This window comes from Arachis ipaensis, chromosome B9 (genome assembly GCF_059453495.1).
Source record: "Arachis ipaensis isolate K30076 ecotype BB chromosome B9, ASM5945349v1, whole genome shotgun sequence".
NCBI lineage: Eukaryota > Viridiplantae > Streptophyta > Magnoliopsida > Fabales > Fabaceae > Arachis > Arachis ipaensis.
Window position 1 is genome coordinate 85,173,519 of NC_142444.1, and position 18,569 is coordinate 85,192,087.

The 18,569-nt window shown below is 35.7% G+C and overlaps 2 protein-coding genes and 1 non-coding gene across 3 annotated transcripts; 2 read left to right on the forward strand and 1 right to left on the reverse strand.

The window, feature by feature from the left end:
- Positions 1-11,298: 11,298 nt before the first annotated feature.
- On the forward strand, positions 11,299-12,697 carry LOC148545297 (uncharacterized). Its single transcript, XM_088499052.1, has 4 exons — positions 11,299-11,314; positions 11,866-11,999; positions 12,190-12,402; positions 12,593-12,697. The coding sequence occupies exons 1-4, from the start codon at positions 11,299-11,301 to the stop codon at positions 12,695-12,697; spliced, it is 468 nt and encodes a 155-aa protein (XP_088355178.1).
- A 173-nt stretch (positions 12,698-12,870) lies between these two features.
- On the forward strand, positions 12,871-14,148 carry LOC107615587 (uncharacterized). The gene is made up of 3 exons (XM_021110626.2): positions 12,871-12,963; positions 13,056-13,403; positions 14,068-14,148. Exons 1-3 carry the CDS (start codon positions 12,871-12,873, stop codon positions 14,146-14,148), a joined length of 522 nt encoding a protein of 173 aa, XP_020966285.2.
- Positions 14,149-18,426: 4,278 nt separating this feature from the next.
- LOC148545298 (small nucleolar RNA R71) lies at positions 18,427-18,534 on the reverse strand. Its single transcript, XR_015902051.1, has one exon. It is a non-coding gene; the product is annotated as a small nucleolar RNA R71 (small nucleolar RNA).
- Positions 18,535-18,569: the final 35 nt, after the last annotated feature.

The window sequence follows — 18,569 nt, forward strand, 5'->3', positions numbered from 1 at the left end:
AATTTTAGCCGGAATGCTGCCCAAATTTTTTTTTAAAATTATTTTCATTCATGTTTTGGTTTGGCATTTCTGAAATCTGTTTTACTCTGCTTTACCCAAACCATTACATGAATGCTATGGCAGACTTTCTTATCCTCTTTGATTTCCTGGTTCATAACCTGCATTTGTGATTCACTGATTCCAATTTCTGATTTCTTTATTTCTATTCGAATCAGCATCACCCTGTTTTCTTTATTCGATTATGAGTACTTCTATTCTTACCTGTGAATCCTTGTTATATGGAATTTTTCTATGCCACTTACTTTCCTAACTCACTAATTTTAATTCATTAATTTCTTTTTGCCATACTAACCCTCTTGATCTCTTTTCTGATTACTTTTACTTCCTCTAACTTTCTCACTATGGCATATTGATTTTTTTTCCATTTAACATAAATTCAATCACATTTCAATTACTCATTTTCCTTTTCTATTTCTCCCTTACCGCTTTGAGTTTCCTTTGTTTAAATTGCCTATTTGCTTTCCTATTTTATCCAATTCCTAGTTTTCTGTTTTTCAGGATGTCTGCCTCACAGAGGAAAGGTAAAGGCAAGCGCAAGAGAGTAGATTCCTCCCAGTCCATCATTGCTCTAATGCACGATTCATCATGGCGGGAGAAGAACTTCACACAGCAGGAGAAAGCTAACCAGCTGCTTCCTGCAAATGATCCTATAAAATTTGCAAACCGGTACTGTAAACTGAAGTACCCGGCTTTTGCGAACTCCAAAAATCTATACCTGGAACGTACCTTGAAGATTCCAGAGGCCCTCCAGTAGTACACTACTGAGCAAATCAAGCAACGGGGCTGGTTCTTTCTAGAGAGACCACTGACAGAGGTCAATGCATCTTGGGTACGGGAATTCTATTGCAACTACTACCTTACTACCCTAGATGCAGTGAACTTAAGGGGAAAGCAAATTCTGGTCATTGAGGAGGCCATAGAGACTATTCTCCAGCTCCCAGCCAAGTCCGATCAGTCAGATGGTTTTGCACAGGCTGAGGAGGACATGGGCCAGATGCGGTTTGATTGGGATGCTGTGAAGGCACGGATAGCTCTCGACCCTGCTGTTCCTTGGGAGATGGGTCAGAACACCACTATGCCTAGAGGGATCAAGAGAGTGTACTTGAATGATGAAGCTCGGCTATGGCATCAGATCTTGAGTAATTTTGTGATGCCGAGTACTCACGAGACGGAGATCCCGGCTACCATGATCACCCTCCTTTGGTGTGTGCTGGAGGGTAAGGACCTTTATCTGTCACGTTTCATTCGGCACTATATGGCCAGGGTCCACGTCCGCGGCACCCTCCCTTTTCCGTATCTGATTACACAGCTAGGCCGTCGAGCTAACGTGCCATGGGAGGATGCCGATGAGAGACCACCAGCAGCGGACTACAGGAAGATCATTCCTCACAGCAGGAACTTCCTTGCTTTGGGCTATAGACCACCACCTGTCACTGCTACTGATGAGACATCCCCTCCGTCTGCTGGACCCTCTTCATCCACAGCTGCCCCAGCTGCCCCTGCTGCCACCACTGCACCTCCACCCGCCTTTGAGCTAGTTTATCGCCTTGTGCACCGTCTATTCCGCCATCTTGATCAGATGGAGCGCCGTAACAGGCGCCGGTATGAGAGATTGGAGCACCGCAGCAGGTGACGCTATTCCCATCTGAAGCTGATGATCAGACAGGGCGCCGACATCCCTCCGAGCCCGACACACCATCGGAGCCATCAGAGAAGGAGGAGGATGAGCACAAGGAGGAGCCTCATTCCCAGGCGGAGACTCATCAGCAGGCAGGCACAGAGCACGCCACACCACAGCAGGAGGCCCCACATCAGCTTGAGGCTGCAGATCCGGCGATCCCGCTCCAGTCAGTCCCTCCTCTACAGCAGCCAGACTCTCAGCCCACCACCGCCACAGAGACCCCAGCTACCATCCCTCCCAGTGATGACACTCCCTCACACCCGGCTTGATTGAGCATCGAGGACGATGCTTCAGTTTAAGTGTGGGGAGGTCGCCATCTCTGGCATTTATTTTGGTAAACTACTACATACTTTTTCTTTTATTTTGGATATTTTTCTGTATTTTTTTCTCTTTTTCTTTTACTATTATTTTCTGAGTACTTATACATTGCTACTTGTGTATTTTACTCTATTTTCTGCATTTTGAATTTTTTGTTCACATTTTAGTTATTTAGTTTAGTTTGCAATTTTGATTTATTAGTGGATCAATTAGTATAGTTTACCCTTTTTACATAAGATAGCTTAATTATAGCTTAGTTTAAATTGACAAATATAAAAAGAGTAAGCTAGGAACTTGAACATAATAGATTTAGATCCATAAAACCTTGTATATATAGCATTACATGATGTAGTTAAACTGACAACATTTCATCAAGAAAAAACATTAAAACTTCAAAGGCTACCCTAAATTACTTTTTAAGAGAATAATGAGAATTTTTAACTAAACCTGCATGACATACATAAGTGATAAATGATTTTTCAGCTAGAGAACACATAGCCTGTGAGTTTTGAGCTTAACTGTATGGTTACATTCAAACCATAATTTTTATTCCTGTGTGTTCCGACCTTCTTTCTTATTCTGGTGTTCTTTACTTTGTTTTAGTCTATATGTCCGATTATAGAATATAGGTACATCTCAAAATAATGATTGAGGCCATCATTTGATTTTAGCTCACTTACCCCAAATTATCCTACCTTTTACATCACCCTTGTTAGCCCCCTTGAGCCTTTTAAAACCCCTTTATTCTATTTAGCCAAATTACTAGCCTTAAGCAGAAAAACAAAAGAAATTCCCAAGTGAATCCTTGGTTAGCTTAAGATAGAAAATCTTTAATAGAGTTAAATGTGGGAAACCTTTTGGGAACATGGATGATAGAAACAAAAGGTAGAAAAGTTAAAAGGAATAAAATAAATTTGGGAAGCATGTTCATGAAAAAATCAAAGTGCTTAAATTACCATGTGTATTCAAAAAAAAAAGTTAAAGTTAGTTTTCAAGCATGTAAATAAGGGGATACAAAAAAGAACTCCCCAATGCAAATTAAAAAGCAATGCACATGGCATAAAAACAAGAATTGAAACATGAGCATGTGACATCAAAAGTGAGAAAATAGGAAAAATAGGTAAAGAAGCATTGTTTTACTAAGTATGTATGTTAGGTGAGATCTTAATCTAATTAAGGATTCACTTATTAGCTCACTTAACCTTATACATATATCCTTACCCTTTGCCTTGACCCCATTACAACCTTAATTAAAGACCTCATGAGTTTTGGTATGACTATGTTCTATAATTGTTGATTGGTTAGACGAAAAACAAAGTTATAGAAAAGAAGAATGAAAAAGAAGAATAGAGTGATTAACCCAATAAATACTGAGTGATTAGAGAGAAAACATAAAATCCAGTGAGGGTTCCAAAGCTCATTAACATTTATCTCTGATTGTCTTGCAAGTTTTTTCGCGTCTCATTTGCGTTATTATTTGAGGGTTAGCTATATATGTATATACATCTCCTTGAGAATGTGAAATAATTTGACTACATGTAGGCTTTATATATGAGTGGATGAATTAGAATTGCATGACTCATTAGGTAGATGCATTTAGCATAGGTTGCATTTCATAACATTCCATCACTTTAAACCTTAATTATTTACCTTGGATTTAACATGAGGACATGCTAGTGTTTAAGTATGGGGAGGTTGATAAACCCATATTTCATGAGTTCTTTTGTGCTTAATTAGAGTGATTTATACAATCCTTCACCTACTTATTCACATTAATTGCATGGTTTTACTTTTCCTTCCTTATTATGTGATGTAAATGAAAAACATGTTTTCTAAGCTTTAAAATTAATTAATTTAATTACCTTTATTTCCATTCGATGCCGTGATTAGTGTGTTGAGTAGTTTCAGATTTTCTAAGGCAGAATGACTTAAAGGATGAAAAAGGAAACATACTAAAATGGAAGGAGGAAGCAAAACGGAGCTTTAAGGAAACTGGTATCCACGCGATCGCATGGATGACGCGATCGCGTGCCAAGCACGAATCAGAAGCGATGCGGCCGCATGACTGACGCGACCGCGTGCCTTAAGCAGAACACACATGACACGGTCGAATGACTGACGCGACCGCGTGGCAAGGAAAAGCTCCGAATGACGCAACCGCATGACCCACGCGGACACGTGACAGAGGCCACGCACCAGAAATTACAGAATACGCCCTCAGCGAATTCTGAAGCCCTTTTTGGCCCAGATCCAAGTACAGACAGCATAGACCAGAGGTTATAAAGTGGAGAAATGCACCCATTCAAAAGAGAGCTCGCCAATTTCTAGTTTTCATGATTTAGATTTAGTTTAGAGAGAGATTCTCTCTCTCTCTTAGGATTTAGGACTTCTTCTTGTTTTGGGAGTAACTCTGGATCCAGGTTTTAATGTTCTTTTATTTTAGTTTTACTTTTATTTATTTATTCCAACATTTGAATTGATTATTATAATTTGATTTATGAATTATTCCATGTTACAAATCTCTATTTGAATTAATGATATTTGAGGTATTTTCAGTTTATGATTGTTCTCTTTGATTTAAGTTACCATTGCTTCCCATCTAAGGACACTTTTATTATTCCAGCAATTTACCTTTTTCCCTTTTGGTCTTGGTTAAGAATTCAGTAACTCAACAGTTATTAAACTCAACGTAATTGATAATCGTTATTTTACTAATTGAGCTGAACCTAAGTAATCCCAACCTTTTCTTAGGAAATAAATAGGATTCAAAGGTCAATTCAATTAGTCCCTTGACTTTCCTTGCCCTGGTACAGGTTGACCAAGTGGAATTAAGATACAACTTTCATTATTGTTGAGAGGGATAGCTAAGTTGGACTTCTAATTTCCCTTATCTTGCCAAAAGTTGTTTTACAGTTATTATTTATTTTTGATTGCCATTTAATTCACTCGTCATTTAAATTACTTGCTTCTCACTTTCTAAACCCCGATTACAACCTTTATAACCAATAATAAGAACATACTTCCTCACAGTTCCTTGAGAAGATGACCCGAAGTTTGAATACTCGGTTAACAATTTTTAAGGGGTTTGTTACTTGTGACAACCAAAACGTTTGTACGAAGGGATTTTTGTCGGTTTAGAGACTATATCTACAACACGACTGTTTTTATGACATTCTTTACTGGCAGAAATCCTGACGTCACCCTAAGCACTTTGTTTTCCAGTATTACCACCGGATACATAAATGCCACAGACACATAACTGGGTGAACCTTTTTAGATTGTGACTCAGCTTTGCTAGAGTCCCCAGTTAGAGGTGCCCAGAGTTCTTAAGCACACTCTTTTTGCTTTGGATCACGACTTTAACCGCTCAGTCTCAAGCTTTTCACTTGACACCTTCACGCCACAAGCACATGGTTAGGGACAGCTTGATTTAGCCGGTTAGGCCAGGATTTTATTCCTTTGGGCCCTCCTATCCATTAATGCTCAAAGTCTTGGATCCTTTTTTTCCCCTTTGCCTTTTAGTTTAAAGGGTTATTGGCTTTTTCTACTTGCCTTTTTTTTTTGTTTTTTTTTTTTCGCAAGCTTTGTGTTTTTCACTGCTTTTTCTTGCTTCAAGAATCAATTTTATGATTTTTCAGATTATCAATAACATTTTTCTTTTTCATCATTCTTTCAAGAGCCAACAATTTTAACATTCATAAACTTCACTATCAAAAAAATATGCACTATTCATGTCATGCATTCAGAATCACAGAAAATACCACCACATTTAAGTAAATAAGACTATTATTCAATATAGACCCACTCTCTCATGCAATATATCACTCCTATATTTTTTTTTTATTATTTAAGCTCAGTGAGTAATACATAAGACATCTTTTCAGAATTAAAGCAATAGGAAAACTAAACTAATCCTAGGATTCTAACTAATAAAGGATCATGCAACAAACAAAGCAAAATAACAGAAAACCGGAACATAACATAGAAAAAGAGGGGAGGAATAAAAAATGAAAGGAACTCAACCACCTTAATTATCCTAGCGGTCACTTTATTCTTCAGGTTGTGCTCCTTCGCGAAGATGATTCACCTCCTTTTTGTACTAGAAAACCTATAAGCGCAGCGTCAACACCAAACTTAAAGGTTTGCTTGTCCTCAAGAAAATAAGAACTGAAAATAGAAGAGACAAATATTAAAATGAAAGAAAAAAAATAAAAGGATAAGAAAATAAGAGAGAATTAGGATTGGGAGAGAGAGAGAAAGAAAACTGGGCGGCGCAAGCGACGCGTTCGCATGCAGCACGCGATCGCGTACGTCGCGCATTCTTCATAATGATGCGATAGCGTCAGGCACGCGTTCGCGTGGATGGCCATTTATGCAATTGATGCGGACGCGTCGGGCACGCGTCCGCGTGACCAAATTTGTGCTTTTAGCACACTTCTTGCCTCAAGCTGGCACAACTCTCTGCCCAAACGCTCTTTTACGTCGAATTTGCAGGTCACGCGATCGCGTCGGTGACGCGACCGCGTGAATGACGAAAATCACAAACGACGCGAACGCGTGGGGCACGCGTCCGCGTGGGATTGTTTGTGCAAAAGACTTCATTCTGGCACCACTCCCGCGCAACTCTCTGTAACTTTTTATTTTCTTGCACCCCTAGATGACGCGTACGCGTCAGCGACGCTTTCGCGTCGGGTGCTTTTTTTTTTTTTTTTAGCCTGAGGTGTTCGGTTCCTGTGATAAAATAGCTGCATGATCAGAAAATTAGTAAGAATTTAATAAAAATCAACTAAGTAAAAACTACTACTACGAAAAACAACTAAGAATGAAAAAGAATGATCATACCACGGTGGGTTGTCTCCCACCAAGCACTTTTAGTTAAAGTCCTTAAGTTGGACATGTGGTGAGCTCCTTGTCATGGTGGCTTGTGCTTGTACTGATCCAGGAATCTCCACCAATGTTTGTAATTCCAATGGCTACCGGGATCCCAAACGAGGCGCATCACGCCTTTGAGCAAGTGGAAACAAGTGACAGGGCCCCAAGAGTGTTGATTGTGGGAATGAATTCCAGGGTCCCAAACCTTGCTTTTACACCCGTCTTCTTGTGTATCACCATTGTTTCCACCGGGTGGCAAGCAATCTGCATTCTCACAGAGACATCCAAACAACCTTCTAGACCCATTCAAATTAGCTCTACACTAATTCTTGCACTTCAATTCGGAGCATGCAACCATGTTGAACCTTGCTTGACAACTCTTACCACTAACCATCTTCCTCTTACTCTTAATACCACAGAGAGCTCTAAGTTGACCATCCGTCTCCAGTAGCCCATATTCAAGTGGGAAAGTAAGGATTAAAGATAGAAATTTTACCCACTTGAATGTTGTATTAGATGGTGATGGCTTTGGGAGAGGTCTTGCAAGCTCCACTCCCTTGTGTTCTTCTTTGAATTCTTCCACTTCTTTGCAAGCTTCCTCAATTTCAACCTCTTCCTCTTGGTGGCTTTCTTTTTCGACTGACTCTTCATTGACCTTGATCTCAGAGCCAGCTACTTTACCACTTCTCAGTTGAATAGCCTTGCAGTCTTCTCTTGGGTTAACCACTGTATCACTTGGAAATGTACTTGCAGACTTCTCAGGTAATTGCGTGCTCATTTGGCCCATTTGCACTTCCAAGTTTCTAATGGAGGCTCTGGTTTCCTGCATAAAACTCATCATCATCTCCCAAATAGAATCTTCTTGGGATTTAGAGTTTGCCTGCTGAGTTGATTGAAACTGGTGGTTATTAAAATTATTCTGTTGAGAACCATCTTGAGAATTATGATTAAAATCTTGTGGCCTCTGAGGTTGCTCTCTCCACCCAAAATTTGGGTGATTTCTCCACCCCTGATTGTAAGTCTTAGAATAGGGATCATTGTTGGAGTTTCTAGGAGCACTCCCCATGTAATTGACTTCTTGAAAAAGATTTTGGGTGTTGATAGCTGGGACTTGCATGCTACCCATCTGTTGAGTAAGTAGATTTAATTGCTGAGTCATAAGCTTGTTTTGGGCAAGAGTGGCATTAAAAATTTCTACTTCCATAACACCCTTCTTCTAAAGAGCTTCAATATCTGAAGGTGGCTCTTGATATGGGTAGAAATATGATGGTTCTTGGTAGTTGGGACATGGAGCATTGAAGTTTCTTTGGTTTTGACTTTGCCAACCAAAATTTGAGTCGTTCCTCCATCCACCATAATATGGATCACTACTTGGGTGTGAGTAGTAACCCATGTGATCTCTCTCCATTATTTTTCCTTAGCACAATACACCAGACAGAATTAAACGCACCATGTCGTAAACAGGAAAGTAAAGAAGAAAGAACAAAATTCTAAAAATTAAAATAAAAAAAATTAAAATAAAACTAACTAGGAAACACCAAACTTAATTTCAGAAATAAAAAAATTACTAGTATTAAATTATTATTAAATTTTTTTTAATTGAAAATTAAAGACAAAATTAAAACAAAACTAATAAAAAATATTTATGGAAAAAAAATGAAAATAAAAATAAAATGAAAATAAAATAAAAAAAGGATAAAATAAAAATTAAAAACGGACAAAACAAAAAAACAAAACAAAAAATAAAAAAAAATAAAAATAAAAATAGAACGAAACAATAAGGGGAAAACAGAAAAAAACAAGGAAAATTAAAGTTTTTTATTTTTTTTTAATTTTTTTTATAATAAAAGAAAAAAAATTAAAGAGAATGAAACAGGGGGATTGCTTAACGCGAAAGAAAGGAATTTTTTTTTTTCGAAAAATAATAAAACAGTTTTTTTTAATAAAATTAAAATTTAAATACCTAATCTAAACAATCAAACAACTAATAGTTGTTAATCACAGTCAATCCCCGGTAACGGCGCCAAAAATTTGGTGCGGTAATTTACAACCACACTTACTAACCGGCAAGTGCACCGGGTCGTACCAAGTAATACCTTACGTGAGTAAGGGTCAATCCCACGAGAATTGATGGATTAAGCAACAATAGTGTTTGATAGGATTAGTTAGACAAACAGAAAAGAGTATTTGAATATTCAATCGTGCAAAAATTAAAATAGTAAAGTAAATAAATTGGGAAGAAAATATGGAGAAAATAGTTAAGGGTTCAGAGTTATCTATTTTTCCTGATTAATTTTTCTTACTAACTATTTTAATCATGTAGGATTTAATTTATGGCAAACTATATGTGACTAGACCCTAATTTCTTAGACCTTCCTAGTCTCCTCTAAAATTCATCAACAGCCAATTCCTTGGTCAATTAATTTCAATTAGAGGGTGATAATCAAATTCCAGTTTATATGCCACAAAAACTCTAATTACCCAAAAATAAAAGGATTATATGTCACATATCCCGTTAAGTCCAAATAATTAAAATTTAGGAGAATATGTTTTCAAACTGTTGTTCAAGTAAAGAGCTTTTCCAAGTTTTACAAGAACTCAAATAGAAAGAGGGTCATACTTCCGTTCCACCCAAATTCATAAAATAAAGAGCGAAAACAATTCTTAAATATAAATCCATCCATAAATTAAAATAGAAAAAGTAATAAAATCAATCCATACAAATAGACAGAGCTCCTAACCTTAACAGTGGAGGTTTAGTTGCTCATAGAAAAGAGAGAAAATTAGGATTGTCAGTTATGTTCCCCTGATGGGATGAGGTGGAATCTCCCCCAGGACCTCTCTACCAAGGAAGGAAAGTTTCTCCCTTTTTATAACTAATCCTAATAAATTTAAAATCTAATATCTAAAACTAAAAATTAAAATAATATCTTTTCCTAATTTAATATTTGAATTTAAATTTGAATTAATTAACAGATCTTCAGTTGATGGGCGGGGACCACTTGTTTTGTCCATTCTGCAGCTTCTAATCTGTGTTTTCTGGGCTGAAAATTGAGTCAAAACAGCCCAGAAATCGCCCCCCAGCGTTTTCTGCATTTTTCTGCACGTGGCACATGTGACGCGTCCGCATCGTCCACGCGTTCGTGTTATTTGTGCAGATTCCAGTCCATGCGATCGCGTCAGGCACGTGATCGCGTCATTGCGATTTCCTCCATTCCACGCGGTCGCGTGAGCCATGCGTCCGCGTCGGTATTCGCTGGTCATCTCCTTGACTTTTTCTCTTTCTCTGCAGAAACTTCATCAAATCCATCCGAATGCTACCTAAAATAAATAAAATTGCACAAAACTCAAAATAGCATCCATAGTGGCTAAAATATAATTAATTCTTAATTAAACTCAACAAATTAGATGCAAATTCAATAAGAAAAAATAGACAAGATGCTCACACATCACATACTTTCTTAAATCATTGATTCATCCCTTCATAATTTAAATTTGCATCTTTTTTTATTTCTTTGCCATAGATTTGAATCTAATCCAGACTGATAAATAGTACCTCTCATTTCAAATAACTAGAAATGAGACAAGACACTAATATTTCAGTTCCCATATATAAATAAGGAGCAAGAAAGGGATAAATAACAAGCAAAAAATGTGACATGAAAAATAATAAGCAAGGAAGGGATAAATAACAAGACCACTTCTTATCTGAACTGGTTCTGTTATGTTAATTCAAGTATCTAGTGTTCTAGCTTGTTTAAATTTGCATTTGTATCAGTTTCTGATTTAGACAAGTTTGGGTTCGTTCTTTAAAGAAGTGAATCTCATTCAGGTTAGTGAAAATTAGTGAAGTATTTAAAATTTGAATTCTATATTTTGTTCCTACTTCTTTTCTTCCAGTTAGATTAGATTAGATGCTCTTCCAGTTTGAAATTTGAATCCTATGTTTTGGATCTATATTTCTGTGAGAAGGAAAGACAACAAAATTTGCTCAACTTGTGTGAAAAAATAAAAGAAAAAAATGTGTTACATGGTCTTAACTCGCGTTTTGCTTTTGTTTTTTCTTGTTTGCTGGTTCAATTTTTAAGGCACAGTTTCTGGATTAAAATAGTTCTCAAAGCACTCCATTTTATTCTTTATTCACATATTAGGCCTCTTTTTAAATGTTCTCAATGACCAGTCAGATTTTTAGTATCTTCTATTCCTTATTCACATGTTAGGCCTCTTTTTAATTCACATAGCTTATTTTTGCTGACTCCTTTTTATATTTTAACTTTCAGTTTCAATTTTACATGCCTAAATAAGTATACATAGAGTTAAGTATAAAAAGCAGAAGCTAAGAGCCTTCTTTTAAAGCTTTTTATTCAATGAAATGTGGGATAGGTTACATCATATAATATTTTTTCGGTTTTTACTTACCTAATTAGATTAGAGGAAGGAAAAACTAGACAAAATTATCCTATAAAATTTGAAATTAGTCAAATATTTCTCCACCTCTGATGATGATCACATCAATCTAACTCCTTAATGCATGAAACTGAATGTGATCATGAAAAATTACTTCAAATAAATTAGTTTTATTTCAGACATTGACTAATGTTTGATTATTTAGATAACTAGCTAACTTGCTTTAACTAACATAAATTTGTTAGTGATAATTTTTCATGTAAAACAGGTGATTTTCTTCAATTCTTGCAGCTAGCTACTTTACTTTGAAAGCTTCAAGTTTTAATATTTGCTGGGAAAGAAAAAAGAAGGAAAATTATCATTTGAAAGAGGTAATTATAATTTTTTTATATTTTTCTTTAGAATACTATTTAAGTTTTTAATATCTAATTTTTGTATACAAGAATAAATTTCTTGCCTTTATATATATATATATATAATGAATAGATTTTTTAAAATCTCTATTTATACTCATTTGTCTATTTTAGATGAATACGAAGCTAGTACACGCCTTCATTTATTAGTGAAGGATGTGCATAATTTGCCAGAAGGTTTGCGCATAGTTGTCAATTTTGATAAACATCATGCAGTAATAGGAGAAGCAGCTAGACTCCTTGCAGGAGTTTGTGGGCAATTGGCCTAGCATTTCCAATCAGTTTTGATAAGTGGTCAGACATTCCAGCAAGCTTTTTTGAAAATCAGTGGAATATTTTTTCCTAGTAAGAAGATTACTCAAACTCTAAAGCTTATTTCTTTGCCATTATTTAGTTATATTTGCTGGTTAATATATATTCTTTGTTATAATATTGAAGGCTCGAATTTTCTTCAAAGTGAGTGATAACTTGGCCAAACGATTTTTGCTCCAATCGCTTGGCAAAAAATGGAGGGAACATAGGATAAAGCTTTGGAATGATTTTTATGATCCGAGGTTGAGTAAAACCGAGATCATAAATAATGCACCAGAAGATATTGCTCCTGATCAGTGGGCTTTATTTGTAGAATATCGTTTGAAGCTTGAAACTCAGGTAAGTACTTACTCTCCTAGTTAAATGTTGTCCTTTTTTACAGCCTTTGGAATATATATAATTATTAGGCATACTCACTAAAAAGCCTTATATGAAGCAGATATTGCTGCTGCCTGCTCTTGTATTTTATTTTATGTAAAGTTGAATGCATGTTTGCCTCTATTTAATTGTATCTAAATTTAACTTGCAGAAACTTTGTAAGAGGAATCAAGAAATTCGGCAAAAACAAATAATTCCTCATACTTCAGGTGCTAAATCAATTGCAAGAAGAATGGCTGAATTGGTAATCAATTAATGCATACATATCTAATCTATCTCAAATATAATGCATGCATCATCTCTTAATTTTCTGCATATCTAATCTATTTCAAATAATAATTAGATGAATGATATATACATGATTGAAGTTAGTAGGCTGCTATTTTTTGATCGAGTCTTTCTACTTTTCTTAAATTTTAGACGGAAGAGATGGGAAAAGAAGTTAGTAGGGTTCAAATGTGGGACATCACTCACAAGAAAATAGATGGAAGTTATGTTAATGAAAAGGCTAAAGAAATAGCGGTAAGACTAAAGTTATGTTTGTATTTCTTTTTCTTTCTTTTTTATAAGATAATTCTATTTTTTATTCTTTTTCCTTCTTTTTATATATGTAGGAGAAGATTGAAGTACATAGTAGCCAACAACCGATGGAATCAACTGTTAATTCTCCTCTTGATGCTCTTGGAGTAGTTTTTGGGAAAGAGCACCCTGGTCGTGTTCGAGGTTTAGGTATGGGAGCTGTTCCAACAATTGCTTTCAAGAACAACACTACAAGGATTAGTCAAATAAATTTAGGTTCTTCAAATGATGCTGACACATCATCTACTTGTGGTCCAAATGTGCAAGAGTTGGATACCGTTAAAGCGCAATTGCAAGTGCTAGTCTCCTATATTGCTTCCAAGAAAGGAGGTAAAATTCCAATACAATTGGTTAGAATGTTCCCTACTCAACAAATCTCACAGGTACAAATACAATTATCCTCTATTTTTTCTTTTGCTTTATCTCCTTCAGTTTTTTTTCTTAGGTTCATAGTTTCTTGTTGAATACAAATATGTTGAATATTGATATAGTTTCTTGTTTCTGCTTATGATTCCTATTATTAATATAATTAGTAGTAGTGCTAGCTTATGCTAGAGTGATAGTAAACCTTGTCTTGTGTGTACAGTATTTTGCATCTTCCTCTATGATGAGATGGGGGCTGAACTGTATTTTTCTCTTAGAGCCTAATCTAAATTAAGGATTTTGACTTTCTAACAAACTCGTGCAATTAAAGGTGTAATTAAGAATGTGATGGGCCCTTCCAATTGGGCTACCTAGGCACTAGGTAGAGTAGTTAGAGTGTTACGTTCTTAATTGAACCCACATTCATTTTTAATACCATAGATCCATTATATGAAATTATACTTAATTAAACAACACTTTTTTTAGGATAATTAGTTTTCATGTGTAGTTGGCTCTATAATCTTAAATTGTTTTCATTATTGTATCAATGTTATGTAATTAGACATGATAAATGTGTTAAGTTTCACTTTATTTTTAAGATATGGTTAGAATATTTTTTTTATAGTCAATATATGCCTTTTTCTTGCATTTCTTGTGCTCATAATAATTATATTTTTGTTATAGGGATTGGATCAGGAGAGTGAGATTCCATCACCAAAAGAGTTAGGAAGTAGGTCTTCTGGAGCAAGTAATAAGGAAGCATGACCTTGCTTAATATGTTAAGACGTATATTAAGAATTATATGTTAAGACGTATTATTGAAAAATGTTACTTTGACCTTTCTTTTTGGATTATGACATTTCAATTATGACTTGGATTATGACTTTTGGATCATGTATAAATTAAAATCATCATCTTATGATGTTTGATTTATGGCTATGCCTTTTGGTTATTACAAGATTTTTAAGTGAGTTTCGAAAATATCACTTTAAATTCGTGGTTTCAATCTTATTTTAAAAAGCATAAAATTGTCATCATAATTAGGTACAAACGGCGGTTAGAAACTCCCATTTTAAATGAAAATGACGCCATTATACGCTGGTAGAAACGGTGGTTAAAAACTGCCATTTTAAACGAAAATGATGCCATTATATTTTGGTAAAAATAGCAGATAAAAACTGCCATTTTAAACACAAAAGATGCAATTATAACCTGGTAAAAATGGTGGTTATAATGGTAAAAATAGCATTTTCTAACCGCCATTTTAAACAGAAGTGATGCCTGATGAGCGGATAATTTATACGCTTTTTGGCATTGTTTTTAATATGTTTTTAGTATATTTTAATTAGTTTTTATTATATTTTTATTAGTTTTTAATTAAAAATCACTCTTCTAGACTTTACTATGAGTTTGTGTATTTTTCTGTAATTTCATGTATTTTCTGGCTGAAATTGAGGGACTTGAGCAAAAATCTGATTCAGAGGCTGAAAAAGGACTGCAGATGCTGTTGGATTCTGACCTCCCTGCACTCAAAGTGGATTTTCTGGAGCTACATAAACCCAATTGGTGTGCTCTTAATTGCGTTGGAAAGTAAACATCCTGGGTTTTCCAGCAATATATAATAGTCTATACTTTGCCCGAGATTTGATGGCCCAAATAGGCGTTTCAAATCAGCTCAAGAATTCTGGCGTTTAACTCCAAAACTGGCACAAAAGCTGGAGTTAAACGCCCAAACTGGCACAAAAGCTGGCGTTTAACTCCAAGAAAAGTCTCTACACATGGAAGCTTCAATGCTCAGCCAAAGCACACACCAAGTGGGCCCGGAAGAAGATTTCTTCATTAATTACTAATTTCTGAAACCCTAGGCTACTAGTTTCCTATAAATAGGACCTTTTGCTATTGTATTTTCATACTTTTGATACACTTGATATACTTTGAATCTTTGATAAGTCTTATGCTATCTTAGACACGTTTAGAGGCTGGCCTAACGGCCATGCCTGGACCTTGTTCTTATGTATTCTCAACGGTGGAGTTTCTACACACCATAGATTAAGGTGTGGAGCTCTATTGTTTTTCTATTCAATTCACGCCTACTTCTTCTCTAAGATATCACTTGTTCTTCAACTTGATGAATGTGATGATCCGTGACACTCATCATCATTCTCACCTATGAACGTGTGCCTGACAACCACCTCCGTTCTACTTTCGATTGAGTGTGTATCTCTTGGGTTTCTAATCTAAGATTGGAACCTTCGTGGTATAGGCTAGAATTAATGGCAGCCATTCCTGAGATCCGGAAAGTCTAAACCTTGTCTGTGGTATTCCGAGTAGGATCTGGGAAGGGATGACTGTGACGAGCTTCAAACTCGCGATTGTGGGGCGTGTGACAGACGCAAAAGGATCAATGGATCCTATTCCGACATGATCGAGAACCGACAGCTGATTAGCCGATGTTGTGACAGAGCATCAGGACCATTTTCACTGACAGGACGAGATGTAGCCATTGATAACGGTGATGCCCAACATAAAGCTTGCCATGGAAAAGAGTATGAATGATTGGAAGAAGGCAATAGGAAAGCAGAGGTTCAAGGGGAACAAAGCATCTTCATACGCTTATCTGAAATCCACCAATGAATTACATAAGTATCTCTATCTTTATTTTATGTTTATTTTCATCACCTTAAACTCCATAATCATTTGAATCCGCCTAACTGAGATTTACAAGATGACCATAGCTTGCTTCAAGCCGACAATCTCCGTGGGATCGACCCTTACTCACGTAAGGTTTATTACTTGGACGACCCAGTGCACTTGCTGGTTAGTTGTGCGGAATTGTGACAAAGTGTGATTCACATTTGAGAGCTCCAAGTCCTTTGGCGCCATTGTTGATGATCACAATTTCGTGCACCAAGTTTTTGGCGCCGTTGCTGGGGATTGTTCGAGTTTGGACAACTGACGGTTCATCTTGTTGCTTAGATTAGGTATCTTTTCTTCAGAATTTTTAAGAATGAATTCTAGAGTTTCAAGGTGATGTTCCCACCATCACAAAAGCTGATTGATTCTCATCAATTTAGCTATTGAATGTAATGTCCTGCTGAAGCTTGGCTAATCATGTCTAATCTTTTTTAGACTGAAGCTTTAGACTAACATTGCATGATTCCTAGAATTCTTATTAAAAGTTTTGATTCTCTTTATTTTCTTTTCTATATAATTTTCGAAAAAATACAAAAAAAATTTAAAATCATAAAACCAAAAATATTTTATGTTTCTTGTTTGAGTCTAGTATCAATTTTTAAGTTTGGTGTCAATTGCATATTTTTATTCTTGCATTTTTTTCGAATACATGCATTATGTTCTTCATTGATCTTCAAGTTGTTCTTGATGATTTCATTGCTTTGATCTCCAAATTCTCTTGCTTTGTATGTTTTGTTGTTTCTTACATGCATTTTTACATTGTTATAGTCCTTAGTATACAAACTTTTAAGTTTAGTGTCTTACATGTATTATTTATTTGATCTTAGTTGCATTTTTATTGTTTCTCATCATCAAAAATTCAAAAATATTTTCAAAACTGTCTTTTTAAGTCAATAATACAAAGAATTGAAGATTCAGAACATTCAGCAGAGGAATCAAACAGAAAAAGCTGGGCGTTCAAAACGCCCAGTGAAGAAGGAAAACTGGCGTTTAAACGCCAGCCAGAGTACCTGGCTGGGCGTTTAACGCCCAAAAAGGTAGAGTTTTGGGCGTTAAACGCCAGAATGGGCACCATTCTGGGCGTTTAACGCCAGGATGACACTAGAGGGAAGATTTTGTTTTTAATTCACATTTTTTTCAAGTTTTTATAATTTTTCAAAATCAAATCTTTTTCAAATCATATCTTTTCAATCATATCTCTTTCAAAAACAATTTCTTTCCATTTTATATTTATTTTTACTATTTTCAAAAATCCTTGCTTCAATTAAAGATTTACTTCAAAATTTTCAAGTTGTTACTTGCCTATTAAGAAAGGATCAAACTTTAAATTTTAAAATCATATCTTCTAATTTCTTGATAGTCAAGTAATCAACTTTAATTTTAAAAATTTTCTTTTTCTAAATTGATTTTCAATCATATCTTTTCAAACATATCTTTTCAATCACATCTTTTTCAAAATTAATTTTTTCAATCAAATCTTTTTCTAATTTCAAAATCTTTTTCAAAAATCACTTTATTTCTTTCCCAATCTTAGTTTTCAAAAATCTCAATCAAATTTTCAAATTTCTTTTTAATTATTTCAAAATCTTTTTAATTTATTTTTGAAAATTCTTCCCCTCTTTTCACATCCTTCTATTTAAGGGACTAACACTCCTCTTCAAGGTGCAATTCGAACTCTATCCTTCTTTATATGTTCGAATTCTCCTCCATCTACCTCCTCCTTCTATTCTTCTTTTCCTCTGACACCTCAAGAAATCTCTATACTGTGACATCGAGGATTCCCTACTTTCTTGTTCTCTTCTCTTTCATATGAGCAGGAACAAAGATAAAGGCATACTTGTTCAAGCTGATCCTGAACCTGAAAGGACCTTGAAGAGAAAGCTAAGAGAAGCTAAAGAACAATTCTCTTTAGAGGGCCTAACAGAGCTCTTCAAAGAAGAAGAAACCATGGCAGCCGAAAACAACAATGCCAACAATGCAAGGAAGGTGCTTGGTGACTTTACTACACCTACTCCTAATTTCTATGGGAGAAGCATCTCTATCCCTGCCATTGGAGCAAACAACTTTGAGCTTAAGCCTCAATTAGTTTCTCTAATACAACAGAATTGCAAGTTTCATGGACTTTCATTGGAAGATCCTCATCAGTTCTTAGCTGAATTCCTGCAAAGCTGTGACACTGTCAAGACCAATGGGGTTGACCCTGAAGTCTATAGACTTATGCTCTTTTCTTTTGCTGTAAGAGACAGAGCTAGAACATGGTTGGATTCACAACCTAAGAAAAGCCTGAACTCTTGGGAAAAGCTAGTCAATGCCTTCTTGGCAAAGTTCTTTCCACCTCAAAAATTGAGTAAGCTTAGAGTGGAAGTCCAAACCTTTAGACAGAAGGATGGTGAGTCCCTCTATGAAGCTTGGGAGAGATACAAGCAATTGATCAGAAGGTGCCCTTCTGACATGCTTTCAGAATGGAGCATCATAGGAATCTTCTATGATGG

Excerpts from the sequence above, each read along its gene's own strand:
- LOC148545297 (XM_088499052.1), top strand. Across the intron at positions 12,000-12,189 it reads CAGCTAGACTCCTTGCAGGA|GCTCGAATTTTCTTCAAAGT; the intron begins GTTTGTGGGCAA and ends ATAATATTGAAG. Across the intron at positions 12,403-12,592 it reads GTTTGAAGCTTGAAACTCAG|AAACTTTGTAAGAGGAATCA; the intron begins GTAAGTACTTAC and ends TTTAACTTGCAG.
- LOC107615587 (XM_021110626.2), top strand. The coding sequence starts at position 12,871 with ATGGGAAAAGAAGTTAGTAGGGTTCAAATGTGGGACATCACTCACAAG. Across the intron at positions 12,964-13,055 it reads AAAAGGCTAAAGAAATAGCG|GAGAAGATTGAAGTACATAG; the intron begins GTAAGACTAAAG and ends TTATATATGTAG. Across the intron at positions 13,404-14,067 it reads CTACTCAACAAATCTCACAG|GGATTGGATCAGGAGAGTGA; the intron begins GTACAAATACAA and ends TTTTTGTTATAG.